This window comes from Gavialis gangeticus, unplaced genomic scaffold (assembly GCF_001723915.1).
Source record: "Gavialis gangeticus isolate Ggan-Ray unplaced genomic scaffold, GavGan_comp1, whole genome shotgun sequence".
Taxonomy (NCBI): domain Eukaryota; kingdom Metazoa; phylum Chordata; order Crocodylia; family Gavialidae; genus Gavialis; species Gavialis gangeticus.
Genome location: NW_017729024.1, coordinates 67,217,018 through 67,236,481, shown reverse-complemented (window position 1 = coordinate 67,236,481; position 19,464 = coordinate 67,217,018). Strand labels below are relative to the sequence as shown.

General features: G+C 45.0%; 1 protein-coding gene across 1 annotated transcript in view; it reads left to right on the top strand.

Moving 5' to 3' along the window:
• The window catches only part of ST8SIA4 (ST8 alpha-N-acetyl-neuraminide alpha-2,8-sialyltransferase 4), a 135,413-nt gene that overhangs the window by 20,392 nt on the left and 95,557 nt on the right, over positions 1–19,464 (top strand). The window contains exon 3 of the mRNA XM_019517209.1: positions 8,164–8,421. Within this exon, the coding sequence (XP_019372754.1) occupies positions 8,164–8,421 (258 nt within the window). The remainder of the gene's footprint in view (positions 1–8,163; positions 8,422–19,464) is intronic.

The window sequence follows — 19,464 nt, the reverse complement described above, 5'->3', positions numbered from 1 at the left end:
GAACTCCCTTCTCCCTGGGGTCATGGTCCCTTAGGGCCTCCCTGACCAGCCTCCTGAGCTTGTTGAAGTTGGCTTTTCTGAAGTCAAGGATTTCTGTGTTGCTTATTGACTTGCCAGCTTTATGGTGGATGGTGAAGGTGATCAGCTCATGGTCGCTGTCACCCAGCTTCCCATCGATCACTAGGTCACCAATTTAGGTCATCTCCAGTAGCCAGTACCAGGTCGAGCAGCGCTTTGCCTCTCATTGGCCCATAGACTTCTTGAGTCAGGTAGAGTTCATCCATGCACGAGAGGAAACTTTGCGACCACTCAGATTTTGCTGAGTGATCCTCCCACAAGATGTCCGGGTAATTTACGTCACCCATGACAACCATGGTCCTGGGGCATGTGGCTTCAGCCAGTTCCCGGGAGAACTCCTGGTCATGCTCAGGACTTTGGGTAGGAGGTCTGTAGTAGACTCTCACCGTTGTGTCACCTGTGCCATGTTCCCCATGGATTTTAACCCAGAGGGTCTCCAGTCATCCACCCTGGTCACCAATATCAGCTTGCAGGGACATGTAGCTTTCCTTAACATAGAGAGCTACACCCCCACCCCTTTTATCTACACGATCCCTCCTGTACAGGATATAGCCATCTATACCCGAGGTCCAGTCATGGGTGGAGTCCCACCAAGTCTCCTTTATCCCTATGACATCGTAATTATTTGCATTGAGCAGGAGGGCAAGTTCCTCCTGCTTGTTTCCCAAGCTCCTGGCATTTGTGTGCAGGCAGGCAAGTGTCCCCTTGGGGGCTCTTGCCTTGCCCACAGATAGTGCCAGGGCTTGGGCAGGGGTGGGCTCCCTTAAGTGCCTTGGCCTGCTGGCTTTGCAAGGGTTGCTCAGCAGGCCAGCAGTGGTGGTAGTCCCCCTGTCCCCCAATGTGCTTAGTTTAAAGCTCAGTGGAGCAGGTCAGCCAGTCTGGCTGAGAAAAGCCTCCTCCCCAGGGGAGAGAGGTAGAGGCCATCTCTTCCCAGTAGCTTGCTGCCTCTCTCACCAAAGAGCGGGCTGTGGTCATGGAAGCCAAAGCCTTCCCAATGACACCAGCACCGCTGTCTTTGGTTGACTATGTGGATCCTCCTCTCCCTCCTGAGCCCATACCCCGAGACTGGAAGGTTCGACGAGAACACCACCTGTGCCCCCAGGCCCTTTAGCCCCACTCCCAAATCCCTGTAGCGCCTCATGACCCAGCTGGGAGTGCTCCGAGCTGTGTCATTGGTGCCCACATGAATAAGGAGCATAGGATAGTGGTCTGCAGGCTGGAGGAGCTTTGGGATCTTCTCCACAATGTCCCAGATGCAGGCCCCTGGGAAGCAGCAGACTTCCCAGGCTAAGGGGTCAGGGCAGCAGATTGGCCCCTCAGTCCCCCTCAGGATGGAGTCTCCCACAACAAACACCTTACATTTTGTCTTGGGGAGAGCGGGGGCAGCAGCTGCAGTTGAGCCTGTGTTGCCTGAGGAAGCTGGCAACTCAGCAGGCTCTGCTGGAGCAGCAAGAGGTACGTACCTGTTGCTAAGCTCCGGCAGGGCAGGGGCCTTGGTGCGGCGGGCCTTTGGGCCCTTGACCACCTTGGTCCATGCCCCTGACTGGACAGAGCAGGAGGTCCCAGAGTCCTCCTTTGTCCTGGAGGGAGATTGTGGTCTACCCTCAGGCTCCCAGGGTAGAAGGGCCTGGCAGTAGGAGTTGATCTCCTGCTCACAGTCCCTGATGGCACGCAGTCTCTGGACTGTGGCCTGGAGCTCCTCCAGCTGGCGTGCCAGAGACCCCAGTAGGGAGCAGACCCCACAAGGGGAGGTGGCCATGCTCCCGGACCCAAGAGCCTGAAAAAGGGACAGGCAGCCCCTGCAGCTGCGAGCCAAGGGCTCCATCTGTGTGGAGCCCAGAACCATGGGCTGCATCTGGGTGGTCATCTCTGAGGTGCCAGGGGGGGTGCGCACAGCCTGAGGGGACCCTTGGGGTGCGGCGTGTGCCCATCTGTGTCATGCCTCTGGTAGGCTGGCTACGGCTGGGACTATATACCCTGGGGGGTTTGCAGGCAGGGTCTCAGGCCCTCCCGTGCATCCTCCTGCATGAATTCCGCGCTAACTCACACATCAGCAGACAAGTGTGCCTGTTTGCACAGCCTGTTCTCGCTGCTCTGGTCACGTGGCTCCCTGGGGGCCTGGGCCAAACAGGGGTCTGGGTGGGGCTTGACCCGGCCCAGGTCCACTCAGCCACCTCCTCCCACTCACTCAGGGGTTAACCTCCTCCCACCATGGGCCCCACTTGCTTCCAGCTGTGCTGGGGGTTGGCGGGGGCTTCAGGGGTGCGGGGGCTCAGCGGGCTTTCACCCGTGCATCTCTCACCGCTCCAGAGCCTAACTAGGGCTTTTTTTTGCTGTTGGCAGGCCCTTTTAAATTGCACACATGCATAGTGGGCCCGCCTTCGGGGTAGCTGCTCTCGGGTAAGGGGAGGCCCTGCCCGGGATTTGGGGGGGCCCTGCGCTACTGGAGGGGGACTGGTGAGTACTCCCCCACCTCTCTTCCTCCCTGGGGGGCTGGGCAAAGTAGGGGCCTGAGAGGGGCTTGACCTGGCCTGGCTCCACTCAGCTGCCTCCTCCCACTCACTCAGGGGTTAACCCCCTCCCACCACAGGCCTTGCTTGCCTCTGGCTGTGCTGGGGGTTGGCAGGGGGCTCTGCGGCTGCTGGGGGGTCTTTGGGGGACTTCGGGGGAGCAGGTGTGCAGCGGGCTTTCACCTGCAGGTCTCTCGCCGCTCTGGAGCCTAACTGCTTTAGTTGGAAGGTAGGTGCAAGGTGGCACCTAAGAGACTGATTCAGAGAAACACAAGATTTCATGTGCAACTATGAGGGGTGTGCAAAATGGGCTGTATTTGATTCAAAATCAGATTCAGCCAGAATCGGGGATAGTGATTCAATTCATTAATTTGGATCAATGTCCCTGATTTGAATCAGCTGAATCTGAAGATTCGATGCTGATTCAGAGAATCAGCAATTTGGCCATAGACACAGCTTTAAATGTTTATTCTACATATCTCAAGGTACCAGGCGCGGCTCATGAGCGCTGTGATAGTGGAGCAGATGGAACGACCCACAGGAGTGTAGGGAGGCTCTCCGCATGCCTGGTGGCAGACCCGGAAGTGGACGAGAAGTACTTCTGGTCCACTTCTGGGTCTGTCGCCTACTGTATGGCAGACCCTTTCACTCCCCCGTGACCCAATGGGTCAGCGATTGGTTGTGGGGGAACCCCAGATGCCCCCCCCCCAAACCCAGGAGGCACCATTTGCTGAGCTGGGGGATGGGAGGGGCTACCCTGTGCACTCTGTGGCTGACCCAAAAGTGGAGTGCAAGTGTTTCTGGCCCACTTCTGGGTCTGCTGCCGAGCATGGTGGGGAAGCACCACCTTCCCCCCCCCCCCGCACTCCCATGGGGCACTCCATCTGCCCCAGCATCTCAGCATTCACAAGCCACCTGGTACCTTGAGGTATGTAGAAAAAACATTTAAAGCTGCATCTATGTCTGAATCATCGAATCTCTCCGAATCAACTTGAAGGGTTCTGATTTAATTCAGAGAGATTAAAGGGTCTCCTGATTTGATTCAGAGATTCAGCTGCTGAATCGGGTGAATCTCCAGATTGAATCAGTGACCAAAGCTTTGCACAGCCCTAGCAACGATCTGCCTAGGATATGACAAACTAGGATGTTGCCTAGGAAAGATTATGCCTCTCTGTATCAGTAAGTTACTGGAGTGCCACCTGCCCCACCTTCTATCTGGTTGCAGACTAACAGAGCTAACTATGCCTCATTTCTTTTAGTATTAAAAGGATCAGTCTGATGTAATGAAATCACATAAACACTAATGCTAAGACTAATACCAGTTTCAAATGTTAGCACATGGATTACATGTGATATGGTGCTCACCTGCACATTTACCATTGACTTTGTCAACTTACATGACAATATGCTTGTGTAATTTAGATGACAACCACCCTCTAAGCATATGGAAGAATATTTTCAAATTTGCTTAAGGGATTTGGACCCCCTATTCTCATTAGTTTTGCTCATCTTTGACTTATCTTTATTTAGAAGTTATATCTCCAAATCTTTTAGGTGTCTTTTGAAAATCTCAGCCCAGATAATTGAGAGGGTGCTCAATGTAGTGGAAAGACTTCCACTGAGAGGCATGGATATCAAGACCTTCACACATCTAAAAGATCAATAGATAGCTAGTACACTTAGTCTATAAATTGCCCTTGTTTAAATAAACAACTTTAGGTCTCAACTCCAGCCATAGTCCTTTCTGTCTTGTACTCTCTATTTTGCTTTTGCTGAGATAAAATGTAAAGTTACATACTGCTTGGGCACCTTCACCGTGTCCCTTTTATGTTTTAATATTTTAATGCAGGAAATTGTAGTCAAGACCAAATGTTACTGCATGCTTGTTAACACACATAATTATAGGCATAGGCATCCTGGATTATGGAAATAGTATTTTACATATTTAATTGGTCTTTCCCTTCTTTATTCATATTTCACTCAAAATTCTAGATTCCCACTAAACTTCTGACTTAACCTTTGTGGGTGTCTGTTGTAGCCAGCCCTGTTACAACTTCAGGGGATAGACAGGATTCCCTTTGGTGCTCTTGTGGCTGTTGATCATTCTTGCTTTAGTAGCCACCTCCTTTACAAAGCTCAAGCCTGATGTCTCTATTCTTATGTTATGTATAATTTTACCACCTTTTAATACAAGCTGATCAGATACCCTCTTCTCTTTCATTCTTTTTCATTTTCTAACCATTTATATATCTGCTACGCGGTGCCTACAAAAGTAAGCTTATCAAACCCACAGGGCTTTTAAGTCCATTAAACTTACAGGCTTTATCTTGCTTTACAAAAATACCTTGCCTGGCCTTTTACACCATTTACCAAAAGCTTTAGGCACTTATGGTTTTAATATCTTCCATTCTGCTTCATTATTCTCAGTCCCTCATGCATGCTACATCATGAGATGCCTTTGCTCTGATGATGCCTCATCCATACACTGGAGCTGTAAAATAGAACTTTAAATGTTCTTCTTTTCCTTTTTCTTTTTGTTAGGTTTATAATGTGAGAGACAACATAAAAAAATATTCTCATCATGTTTCACTTCCCCTTAGGCTTTTAAGGTGAATTCCAACATTTCCATTGCTTTATAGCAAGTTGCCAGCATCTGGCATTCTCTTAATCTTGAGGCAGTGACACAAAGTAACTGGATGGTCAACATGATGTTGCTATATGTTTTTTCCCTTTTCACCTTTGGGGAATTATTTTCGCGTTGTTGTCTCTCAGCAGGTACTACAACAGTTAGAATGGCAGGACAGTTATCTTTCTTTTCTGATAAACATTTTTTTGTTGTTTTTCTTTGTTTTGTTCTAAGGAAGTTCTATTCTAAAAAGTGACTATAAAAGCAGCCCAATCTTACTCAACAAAATGTTTGTTACATATTCAGTTCTATCAATTGACCTTAATAACAATGTTGAAAACATTTGTAAGTGCCATCATCCCAGTTCAACACTCCATCTCTATTCAGCAAATTACTTATGCATGTGTTTAGCTTTAGACACGTACTCTAGTCCCATTAACAATCCTAAGTACTTTGTAGAGTACAGATGTATATAAGAATGAGCTTAAATGCTTTGCTGATTTGAGTTTAGTTGCTGGTAATGTTGGCAAAAATGCATTCTAAGAAAGAATGGACTTGATTGTTTCCCAGCTTTACATTATCTGGAGAATTCTTCACCAGTCTACATACACAGTTGCAGTAATTAAATATAAGATTAAAGGTGTAATCAAATGAAAAGCTTGATTTTAAACTGATACAATGAACTGTGAGTGTAAACACTCTGAGTGTGTACAAGCGTTACAGTTAGATGGACCTAACTGAGCTCAGGGTGATCTAAATACTTAAGGCTAGGGACAGAAATTACACATAAATCAGTAGAAGTGATTGGAAACTGGTTCAGGTCTGTAACACAATAGAAGTTCTGTGCACATAAACTGCTTCCAAAATGACTGAAACTGGTTTAAGATAAACCTGACTGGATGTAATATCAGACTTCACTGATTTAGGTTAAATCAGTTTATTGAACTTTTGTCCCAGATCCCCTCCAGATTCAAGTTAACTCACAGTCCCCCAGCATCCCAGGATGCTTTGCCTCTCCCTCACAACCCACCCCTTGCAGGATGGATGGGTCAGCCTTGGCCCAAGCTGTCTGCTCCAGCTGAGCAGGGAGGCATGCTCTAGTGCTTCCCAGCTTCTGGCCTGAGCCACTGCAGGCATGTGGCTGTATTTCTGGAATCAAAGATGAATGTTTGTTCACTTGCTTATCGATTCCATCTACAGAGCTTAGACTAACCTGAGAAGATTAAATCAATTCAGCCTCAGGCTTTTTGACTGTACTTAGCCTACAATTGTGAGGGATCACGGGCTTATGTCACCCTAAAAATGATGCACCTGATCTAAAGTTAGTTCTCAGCACAGGTTAACTTGACCTAATGAATGCTTGCATGCATCTCCAGCACAGCTCAAGGCCTGGGAAAGCCCATCCACTTTCCACAGCCCTGAAGTAGTGCTGTTTTAACCCCCTGACCCTGACTGGGCTGTTCCCTCCACCCCTAGACTAGACAACTCCTTCCCCTGGACCCTCTAGTCCCCCTAATTCCACCTCTCCTGCCCTCATGCCACCAGCCCTTTCCCCCAAACCAATTTACTTGCTTCTGACTGCCCATGAAGCTCCTCCTCACAAGCTGTGAATGATCCTGACTCAAGTTTAGGAAACTTTAAACTAAGCAGCCTAAGTCTGAGCTGGGTCCAGTGGATGTTTGTTTGCACCCGCTTGAGGAGCCTAAATCTTATATTTAATTAACTTGAGAATGTCTACAGGAGGGCTTATACCTATTTAACTATGACTTTTAAATGTGAACTAAGCTATAACAGTTAAACTTGAGGTCTGGTTTTAAACAACTCTAGTTAAATCAGTAAAACCTAAGTTATGTTTGTGCTCTGTTTTCTGGAACCCATGAATGGTTTATTGTCTTTTGCCTAATGAGCAAGTTCCAGAAGAAGAAGTGAGAGTGTCTCCCACTCACCCCTACCTCTAGAATGGTGGTTAGGGCACATCTTAGAAGATGGGGATTTGGGCTCTCAGCCTGAGCAGGGCAACTTCCTGAGCAAGTGCTCTAACCATGAAGCTATACTGTAAAGAGTGAATTCTGATACTATCACTTCTGCAATGTCCTGCTCTGTTCTTTCAAAGCAGAGTTGTGAATGCCTGCCTTCATGAGTGAGTTTTAGGCTCTGAAACCCAAATGGACAGGGACACCTGCCTGCAGCTATGACTCGGGTGCTTATCCACAGATAGGGTGTGAGTTCCTTGCTGACCGGTTAGATGTACATATGCAAATACAGTGAACTGTAATGATAGAAAGATGATGTTTAAAACTAAAAGGTGAGATGATAAGAGAAAATCTGCAAATCTTTTAAAGTTCTGTTCCACCATGATAACGGATTTTTATGGTACCATGGTAAACTATATTTACCTCCTAATTATATCCATATCAGTAGGCTCAATTTTATAGACTGGGGGGGGAAACAATTGTCCAACTATTAGCCTGGAAAAGTTGATCAAAGTTGTGAGAATCAAATTAGCTCATTCCTTGATTTTTGATATAGGTCACATCATCAATATGTGAATACAATATATCTTTAACTTGTAAATCTTTTTAACAACAGGTTGTTAATCAAATGGAATGCAGCGGTCTGTTTCAAAATCTAACCAATATAACAAACAGGTTTATATTACTCAAAAAATTATGCGCCATGTAATTCTAAATCTTAATTCCATGGTCAATTCGTCCTTTCAGAAATATAGAGGGATTAGGTGCTTTTAGGGAGCATGTCACATTTACTTTTTTAATCAAGCCCACAAAGCTCTATAATAAAGTCCTAAAAAACAGCTTTATAGTTGTTATAGCAGAAACATTCACTGGAAAAATCTGAAACCTCACACTGCTATATATTTCCTACCATTTTGCTAACAGATGAACCTATTGTAAGTAATGAAAACTATGTCTGATTTTTTTTTCACCACAGGAAGAATATTCTTAGATTCTTAGATGCTGAAAGAGATGTCTCGGTAGTCAAAAGCAGCTTCAAGCCAGGAGATGTAATTCACTATGTGCTAGACAGACGTCGCACCCTAAACATTTCTCAGGATTTGCACAGGCTCCTTCCTGAAGTCTCACCAATGAAAAACCGCCGGTTTAAAACATGTGCAGTTGTTGGAAATTCTGGCATCCTCCTGGATAGTGGATGTGGAAAAGAGATTGACAACCATGACTTTGTAATAAGGTGAGTTTTCATCTGCTGTTGGAGATTATAACCTGCTCTCTGTTCCTTGCACAAGAGCTGGCAGAAATACTTTAACCTGAGGTATCAATTTCAGGGATTATTTGTAATTACTGAGAAATTTATCTGAAGTGATATCTTTCACTGCATGATGCTTAAATTTAAGTATAGTTAAGTTTGGAAAGTACACAATTTACTTTTATTTTGAAAAAAGAAGACAAGTATGCACATTTGGAGGTAACAGGTAGATTCATGTTACTCATTGCTTTTGTTTGTTCATTTTCCATTATGCAAATTCATTATTCTGATAGAGTTCATATTGTAAACAGAATATATTTTATTTTTCCAAAATATCCTTCTTAGTGCTTGGCTAGTAGATAGGGGTTAAGAGTAAATTACTGCATTACTACTTTATACATATGAGGTAAAATTTCAGCATCATGTACTGGGATCTAACCAGCTGGCTACCATTAAGCTAACTGGAAGCTCTACACCTAAATACCTGCTCTAAAAATATATGTAAAAATACTATGTCACTTGCAGCTTCCTAGACTTCAGAGAGATATTTTTTCTTCTTGTTAAAGACCTCTGTTTTATTTTGGGCACGAGAGAAGAGGAACAAGAAAACTTTAGAATTGGAAGCTATGTTTATCTCCAACTTTTACCTTTCTGATATCTCAGTGTTCTGTCCTACAATAAATAAACCATTTGTAGTTTATGGAGGTAGATGAGCTGTATTTTATTTCAAAGTTATGTTAGCTGTTGGCCACAATGGCAGTAACCAGTAGCCTTCTTTTTCCCCACATGTGCTTACCTTCCACTGAGAATACTTTGACTTCCAAGTTAGTCCTCCTACCTCTGACAGACAGGCTATGGCTGTCTTTTTTTCCCCAGGGACAAGTAGCAGCGGCACATCCTGTGCCATTGCTACTTGGCTCCGGAGAATGCCCATGCTACACGTTCTCTGGTGCATGGCAAGCTAGTTCTGGTGGGGTAGGGAAGTCTGGGGCCAACAACTATGCTGGCCCCAGCAGCCTTATCTGGGGTCCTGGGGGGCCTTGGGGAAGTGCAGCTGTTGTGTTCCTGCAGCTGGGAACCTGTCCAGCAGCCGGAGCAGGGCTCTGGGGCTGCTGCCATATGCGCCACCCCGCTTATTTTTTTTTGACCACGGGATCTCCTGGGATCAACCGCCTCCTCCCCCTTCCCCCACTGTGCTGTAAGGTAGAAGTGTGGGGAATGTCTGCATGTGCAGTGTGTGGTGCTGCAGATGGATCTGTGTTGCCACATACCACATATCCGTGTTTGTCTGGACCTGACCAGGGAGTTCATTATAAATAGTCCATTGCTGAGCTGCTTTTAGCCTAGAGTCTTTTTGTTTGCTGTTATGCTCTTTCCCAGGTCTAATGTGTTTAGCTTGACAAGCTAGATAATAATGCAGATACCAGATTTCCTGCAGGAAATTCTTTGGTGTGAAGACAAATTCACAAAGGCCCAATTCAGCAAAATACTTAAGTACTTGCTTTACTTTAATCATGTGCCTAATTCCTGTTTCAGTCAAGAACTTCTTTATAACCTTCGTCTTCTCATCCTGAAAACATTTTCTAGCTTGAAATAACACTAGGGGATGAGATCTAATAGGAACTGAGAATTAATAAGGAATTCAAGTTCTTTGGAATGAAGAAAAGATATGTTTTCAAAGGTTTAATCAGAGAAAGTTACCCTGTGAATAAAAGGATAATGAGAAAGCTCAGTATGAATATCAGGAAGCAAAACCTGCAAACCAGCTATGTAGAATGGAGACATGCCTTTCACTTCAGAAGTAATAATTGCTGTTGTCCCAAATGTCCTAAAGCTAGCCAGGAATGCATCTTTTTTTTTTAACCAAGACTTAGGGAAGTTAGCATATAACTTCAGCATCTGATGGATAAACCCTATGTTTACAAAAGCTTATATTCTACATCTCTGGTTTAGTTAATCTAGAACACTGCTTCTCAACCAAGGTCTGGAAACCTTTGGGGTACCATGAGATCCTTTGAAGTCTCCTCACAGGAAGTATGAGGAGATAAGTGAGATGTGAGGAGATAAGCATATAGGCTACAGACAGAAATTCAAAAAACCTGGGCCTGAATTGATTCAATCTTTGTAGGTTAGTCTAACCTGCAAAGCTTGAACCAAATTTGGAAGTGGATAGACATTCCCTTTTCATTCCAGAAATTCAGGCACATGCCTGCCGTAACTCAGGCTAGAAGCAGGGGGTGCTAAAGCAGCCCCTCCCTTCCCTTACACAGTGCTGAGCTGAGGGGCGGCATGGTCAGGCCCCAGCAGGACATTCTGATTAGGGAGGAGTTCCCCCCCATCCCCCCAGCAGCCTAGCAGGGAGTTGGTAACACAGTGTTCATCACCCCTAACTCAGTGTTTATCAGCCCATTAAGAAAACAAAAGGCTCTCTCATTAGTTCAAACTCTTCTTCAACAACTTTTTGAAGGGAAGGATGGAGGGAAATTACCAGCTAATTGTTGATTAGCTCCAAAAACCCCAGACCAATGCTGTCCTGTCTGCCTTTGTGCCGTCTCCCACATCATGGACCATAGCCAGCATGTGGTATGCTAGCTAATGCTGAGAGGTGTCTATATAAGGCAATCAGAAAGGGGGAATCCCTGCTTCAGCAAGGAGTGGTGAGGGTGAGGGGGTGAGCAGGAGGAAGCCAAATAGACCCTGCTGTACCTGCAGTCTCTGCCAGAGTTGCTGCCAGGGAGCAGAGAGTCCCGCCCAGCCCAAAGAGCATGTTGGGATGCTAGGGGACTCTTATTTAATGTAAACCAGGACGGGTTGAAATGGGGTGCTTCTCAGATCACAAAAGTTATGAAGGGGTGCCTTGAGTCTGAGAACCACTGATCTAACTAGTGTAAATTTACCCTGCCTTCCGTTTTAGACTTTGTGTTGGAGATATGTTGCAATGAGTTTATTTACAACTCATCTTCATTAAGTCTCTTCAGAAGTACACAAGCCCTGTGTAGCCAAACTACATTCAAGAGGCATTTTCCTGGTTAAAGTCTATACAATAGTAAGGACTTCCTTGAAATTTCAAATTACAGGAAGAGAGAGAATATATTCCCTCCTCCCTACTCTGTCCCTTTAAGAAAGTATACAACACTCTGTTCAAGTATTCAAATTAACTCTGGGTATTTTTATGCTGTAAGGGCTCTAGAAGGCACTCCAGCATCTCATTCTACTGATTTCTTTACTTTTGGTTGTTTCCGCTAAAAATGAAATACACACATTATATCCACCATATTTGGAGTTCTATAATATCTAGTGTATATCATGAGCACAAATGAGGGTGCAGACTAATGAACAAAGCTCTCTCAGAATCTTATAATGTGGTGCACAGCATGATCAAAAGATCTTAAATTATACATGCATCATATCATTTTAGTGAAATTTTATTTAACTGAGTTAATTTTGTTAACACATTATTGTTTTCTTTCTATGAGAATTATACAAGGAAATACATAACTAAAAGTTAGGTTTTGTTTCTGTGATAGTGAAATATTTTGAACAGGAGTAACCAGGCCATGATAACCCTATTATCAGTGCTTTTGTTGTTTAATGATGGCACTGATAGTGAAAAGACAGCCAGGGTCACTGAGGTTATGAAAGGCACATAAGACATCTGGATACTTAGCAGGGCTGTGCAAAACGGGTCATATTTGACTTGGATTTGTGTTTGGCCTGAATCAAGGGCAACGATTTGATTTTTTTTATTCGGATCGCTGTCCCTGATTTGATTCAGCCAAATCCAAGTCTGAAGATTCGATGCTGATTCAGAGAATTGGTGATTCAGCCACAGACACAGCTTTAAAGATTTTTTCTACATACCTTGAGGTGCGGTGTGGTGATGGTGGGGTGGATGGAGCATGCCACAGGAGCATGGGGTGGGGCGGGCCCTACACACTTGGTGGAAGACCCAGAAGTGGGCCAGAAGTTTTTTCAGTCCACTTCTGGGCCTGCTGTAGAGCGTGGGGGGGGGGGACCCCAGGTGCCTCCCACCTCAGACCCAGGAGGCACCAGTCACTGAGCCAGGGGGCAGAGGGGGATTCCCCCACACACTCCCCAGCAGGCCCAGAAGCAGACTGGAAGTGCTTCTGTTCCACTTCTGGGTCCACTGCTGAGCACGCTGGGGACCCTCCACACTCCCATGAAATGCTCCATCCACCCCATCTTCTCAGCATTAAGGAGCCTCCTGGTACCTTGAGGTATGTAGAAAAAACATTTAAAGCTGTGTCTATGTCCAAATCATCAAATCTCTCCAAAGCTCTCTGACTTGATTTGGAGGCGTCCAATTCAATTTAGCCAGATTAAAGGGTCTCCTGATTCAATTTGGATTCAGAGATTCAGCAGTGGAATCAGGCCGAATCTCCACCAAATCAAATCAGTGATCGAAGCTTCACACAGTCCTAATATATAGGTATCTGGACTATGGTAGAATAAATCTAATAAACCTCCATTATAGTGTTGTGGAATTGGATGCTACATTAATGTAACCTGAACAAGTTAACAACCACTGACATGTGCCTGGGGTACCATCTAGGTGGAGACATTCAATACTTAATTGATGTAAACTGTATAGTGGCTTATTATGTCTTTGAAAGTCATCCAAAGTCATTAATAAGTAGGCACCTCTTTCTGAGACATCTATCTCAGCGTGCTGTATTCCTATGATATCACACCTACCCTTGGAGGATGGAGCCAACTAGAGAAGGAAATAACTATTTTCTTTTAGGATCATTAAGCCAAATTTTTAAAAATAGGCACCTTACCCGAACACACATAATAAACCCACCTGGGAACAAACAGGTAATTGTTTCAGGAAATTATACTGTTACAAGAATGCAATTATCATTTTTTAGACAGTGCTAAAAATGCATATGTAAACATTTAATTTTTGCAAACACGGTATATTTTGTCAGTGTAACTATCAGTTTCTACCATATTGAGCATACAATTTAAGCACCTATTTTTGAAAAACTTCATAGTCCTGAACGCAACATAACCATACCAGGACAGGTTGGGAGAATTAGGCATATTTAGGTGATCAAGGGGGGAAATAATAATCAAGTCTTCAATTGTCTGAAAGGTTTCCGTAAAGAAGAGGGATAACTGTTCTCCTCTGTTGTGGGTGGTAGGATGCAAAGCAATGACTTTAAATTACAGCCAAGTAGATTTAGATATCAGGAAAATTATTTCCAGTTTGAACAGTGAGGCAGAAAAACAGACTGCCCAGGAAAGTTAAGGAATCTTCTTCACTGGAGGTTTTCAAGAAGAAATGGGATGAACATTAGACAGGGAACCATTAGGAACAGCATTCCTACATTTATCAGTGGATGACTAGGTCCCTATTAAGCTCTGCCTTCCAATGCCAAGGAGAGGGGAGGGGAGAGGAGGGCTGGGGAGGGAAAAGCCAGATGATGTAGGACTTGTCTAAACAAGGAAGTTATTAAACATTAAGCTTTATTTCTTCTGCCTTATTTCTGTATTGTGGACATGCTCATTCTGCAGTAACATGCCTTTCTGTGATCAAGCAAATTTGCTTTGGAATGTGCTAAGCTAAACTGTAGAAAGGCATCTGTTAAAAAGAGCGTCCATCTGAGAAGGTAACGTGGAAGGTATATTCCACATCTAACCTGAGCTATTTCCCCATGTTGGCAAGGGCAGTGTGTGTTGCACCTACAAACAAACAGATTGAAAACATCATTCTGTATGTAAACAATTTTAAATCTGAACTATTTTTTGTTTATCTCACAGTCTTGGTATAGCAGTTCTCACTCCCTGAGGTTTCCTAGTTCATGTTATACCCCCAAAGAAGTATAGAACCAGCTTTTTATTAAGTACAGCAAGTGGCAATTTTGCTATATGATCATTTTACAGGACTTCTTTAAAATATATCATAGATTCATAGATTGTAGCGTCAGAAGGGACCACAAAGGATCATCATGTTTGACCCCCTGCCCCTGGCAGGAAAGAGGACCGAGGTCAGATGACCCCAGCCAGGTGTCAATCAAGTCTCCTCTTGAAGACCTGCAAGTTAGGTGATAGCACCACCTCTCTTGGAAGCCCATTCCAGAATCTGGCCACCCTTACTGTAAAAAATTTCTTCCTGATGTTTAATCTGAATCTACTCTCAACTAGTTTGCACCCATTATTCTTAGTTACTTGTAGGGGCGCTCTGGTAAATAGCACATCTGCAATTCCCTTTTGACCTCCCTTGATAAACTTATAGGTGGCTACAAGGTCTCCCCTCAGATATCTCTTGTGAAGGCTGAAGAGATCTGGATTCCTCAACCTCCCCTTATATGGTCTTTCACGGAGGCCACTAATCATGTGAGTGGCCATCCTCTGAACTCTCTCCAGATTCTCCGTGTCCCTCTTGAAGTGCGGTGCCCAAAACTGGACACAGTACTCCAACTGTGGCCTGACCAATGCCGCATAGAGGGGAAGCATCACCTCCCTTGATCTGTTGGCCATGCATCTGCTAGTGCATGACAAGGTGCAATGGGTCTTGTTGATGGCTTCATTACACTGCCGGCTCATGTTCATCTTGGAGTCAGCCATGACTCCAAGATCCCTCTCAGCTGCTGAGCTGCTAAGGAGGTCATCCCTCAACCTATAAGTGTGCTGGGGATTCCTCCACCCTAGGTGGAGTACCTTACATTTATATTTGTTGAATTGGATCCTATTTTGTTCTGCCCATTGATCCAACCTGTACAGATAGGCCTGTATCTGCTCCCTGTCCTCCAGTGTGCTAACTTTGCCCCATAACTTGGTATCATCTGCAAACTTGGAGAGGGTGCTCTCCACACCCTCGTCCAAATCACTGATGAAGATATTAAATAACACCGGTCCAAGGACTGAACCCTGTGGAACCCCACTGCCCACCTCCTTCCAGGCTGAAAATGACCCATCCACCATCACTCTCTGGGTGCAGTCCCTAAGCCAGTTGGCCACCCACCTGAGTGTGTAAGCATCCACCCTACAGCCTGCTAGCTTCCCTATGAGAATAGGATATGAAACTGTGTTGAAGGCCTTCTTAAAGTCCAGGTAGATGACATCAGCCTCAGCTTCTGTGTCAAGGCAGTATGTGACCTGGCCATAAAAGGCTATAAGGTTTGTCAGGCAGGATCTACCTGTGACAAACCCACGGTGGTTTCCTTCCAGCATCGTTTCCCCTGCTGGGCCTTCACAAATATGCACTTTGATTTTTTCCATTATTTTCCCAAGGATAGAAGTAAGACTGACTGGCCTAAAGTTACCCAGCTCATCCCTTCTCCCCTTCTTAAAAATGGGTGCCACATTGGGCCTTTTCCAATCCTCAGGGACCTGGCCAGAGCACCATGAGTGCTCAAACAGCCATGCCAGTGGCTCAGCTATGACACTGGCCAATTCCTTCAGCACTCATGGATGGAGGTCATCTGCGCTGGCTGACTTGTACCCATCCAACCCCTCCAAGTGCCCCTTAACTAAGTCAGCACTAACCTTTAGTGGTCTGGTGCCTTTTAGACACCTGTCTATGTTCAGGGTGAGAGAATTGTCTTGGTTAGTACTTAGGAATGCTGAAGTAAAGAACTCATTGAAGAGCTTTGCCTTTTTCCTTGCATCAACCACCAACTGTCCTGATTGGTCCCGCAGGGCCCCTATGTTACTCTGTGACTTCCTTTTGCTCGCTATATATGTGTAGAAGGACTTTTTATTGTCCTTAATTGTTGTAGCTAGCCTAAGCTCCAGTCCTGCCTTAGCCTGACTAACTGATTCTCTGCAATAGTGCACCAGGGAGGTGTATTCCTCCTTGGTGGCTGCCTCCTGCTTCCACTGCCTATAAATCTTTCTTTTCCCCCAGTGTTTTCTGGAGTTCCCTGTTCAGCCAAGGGGGCTTTTTATCCCCATTACCCCTTTCCTCAATAGACTCCTTTTGTGCCCCAAGGATCACTCCCTTGAGAAACCTCCAACCCTCCTGGACCCCTATTTGCTTGATGCTCTTGAGTTCTGCCACCTCACTAACTAGCCTTCTAAGTTTACTAAAGTTGGCCCTTCTGAAGTCTAACACTTTGGCCTCACTAGATATTTTTCCCACCCTCTGCTGGATAGTGAACTCTACCAAGTGATGATCACTATCTCCCTGGTTACCGTGTATTTGCAGGTTCCCCATGATATCATCCCCTGTTGCTAAGACCAGGTCTAGCAAGGCGCTACCCCTAGTGGGACTGGACACCACCTGGCTTAGGTGGAGGTGCTGCACGCACTATAAGAACCTATGTGAGTGGTTTGTTTGGGCTGTCTGCTCCTCCCATCAGATGTCCAGGTAATTTAGATCCCCCATGACCACTGCTTCCGTTGTCTGAATGGCCTCTGAGAGCTGCCTGGAGAATACTTCATCTAGCTCATCATCCTGATGAGGTCTGTAGTAGACCCCCACTACCAAGTCCTTTTCCCCCTGTCCCCGCTGGATCCTGACCCACAATGCCTCGGTATTCCCCTCCTCTATCCCCGCCTTGATGATGGAAGATGTGTACTGCTCCCTAACATAGAGAGCTACACTCCCACCTTTTTTCCCCACTCTCTTGCCTATACAACCTGTACCCCTCAATGCCTATTAAAATATTGTTTAAACTTCTTTGACATGCATTACAAAATAAAATTAACAAATTTACTAGGTAGGAAAAATTAAATGCTCTTTCTGTACCTGCCAAGAAATTAATTTAGGATTCTCTTATGTTCCTATAACAGCTGATGATTTCATGAGCACCCAAGACAATTGTTTACTTTCAGGTTCTGAATTTTAAAAATGCCGAGGATTTATCAAAAATAGCTTTATTTTTCCTGCCATAGGACTCAAGGGTAGTGGTGTTTTCTCAGGAATTTTTTGTAGTTTATTGTGACAAAGGTACAAAAAAGGCCCCCTTGCATAGAACCTCATTTCAAAATGAGTCCTGTCCATTTCAGTGGGATTACTTGGCTATGAAATAAAAGCTGGGGTTGCTAAATGTAGGCCTAAATTAATTAAAAAGTGAAATAGAGCTTGTAAGCTTAGTCTTTGAGTAAAGGGAAGTGCATAAGTAGTCTGCCCCAGGAACAGCCCTAGGAGGGAATTATTGATTCTCATGTTCACCTAGGGTTACCATACATCCAGGTTTTCCCAGACATGTCCTCTTTTTAGATCCTCCAATCTCTGTCAAGGCAGTTTTTTAAAATATGATCAAATGTCTGGGGTTTGGGTCAACTCACCTCCAAAATTTTTCCCAGAACTTCCCAGGTTGCCCTAGCAAGGATTTGCTTGGGGCTGGGGACAGGGTGGTTAGAGGCAGGGTGCACACACACATAGCCAGGCAAGGGTGGGAACAACCCGGCAACTGGATACAGGTAAATCTGTGGGGGTCAGGTGTTGTGTGTGTGGTTGCAGGGGCGGGGTCTGAGGTTGCAGCAGGTTGGGAGAAGTACCTGCCCCTCCAGAGAGGGAAAGAGGTGAGGGGGATCTTTGGGGGCAGAAGGGAGCTCTGCAGCTGGCCTGGCTGTACAGGGGCTGGTGCCTGTGCTCGCAGGGGTAGGGTGGCTGGGAGATACTGGAGAGAAGTGGGGTGGGGGGCAGGTTGGGATTGAGTGACACCAGCAGGGATGTGGCTGTGGCTTGGGAGTGAAGGGCACTGGAGGCATGGGGGGTGGTCTGTGGTTTAGCATGGCATCAGGTGGATGAAGGACTGTGGGTCAGGAGGGTGGGGCACTGGCAGCGCCATGGGCTTGCTGGTCAAGAGTGAGGGGCAGCAGTATGGCCCAGGGAGGCAGGGTACTGTAATTTGGGAGTGAGGGGCAGCAGCAGGGCTGGGGGGAGGGCTGTGGCTTGGAAGTGAGGGGCAACAGAATGGGCAGGGGCAGGGAACCAGCATATCACTGTCCTCACCACAGCCATATACTCCTGTCTCCCATGACAGGTGTCCTCTGTTTTGGAACTGGAAATACAATAACCATAGTTTGCCTCTCATCTGAGGTGAAGTAAGTTATTCTACCATGACATCCACGATAGTGACAACTTCTGTATTTGGGTTAAACAAACTGTTATGGAGCACATTATGACACTTTTTCAGTAGTATCACGTGTACCTGACTGGTGTCTAGTGACTTGGTTTCCTTCACAGTGCCTCACTTAAATGTTAAATCATCCTTGGTTTTCTGTTGTATCTGAATTTTTTCACAATATTTTATTCATATATAATTGCACTCCTTTCTCAGGCTACTAGTCCCATTGATCATGTATGGATAAAGTTTTATTATGAAAATTACATATTACTAACAAAGGAAAAAAAGAAATACAGCTGTCTCAAGGTCTAATCATGCAATTAGGTTTTACAGGACCACTACGTATATTTGACAAAAACAACCCACACTGTCTCTGAGACATGTAATCCCAGTGTAGGGACATGTAGATTTTGTAACCTAAGTTTATAAGCTTGTGCTGTAAACAAGTTATGTGTTGTATCTTGAATTAAACTCTAAAATATGAGTCATTACATTCCTAAATTCAGAGATTCACTGGCTACCACTGTTGATCTGAACAGTGCTAAGTCTGAACAGGATGTTTACTTGGGAGACTCGTTTTTGCTAGCCACAATCAGATTTCCTTCCCTGGTTTCTGCAGAATCTACAAGTTATAAATTCTTTACTTCATCCACCTCTTTTGCTGGTACTTTTACTCTTGTGGACAGCATCCATGGAGGGATGTGTCACTAATTCTAAGCAGCAAGGGTTTTTTATTTCTGATTTTTTTTTTTTAATTATTATTTTTGGACCAACTTCATGACCGTTACTTCAGATGAGTAACAGTCACATGACCCAAGACAGATTCTGTTGGTTTTATACTGGTTCCTTCTAGAAATGTATGAACAGAATGGTTTATTTTTGAGTAAAGTACATTTGACGGCATGCATGTCTGCACTACTGCTGTATGGTGCTAAAGAAACCCATAATGAAACATTGCTTCTCAGAAGAACTTATTGGCCCT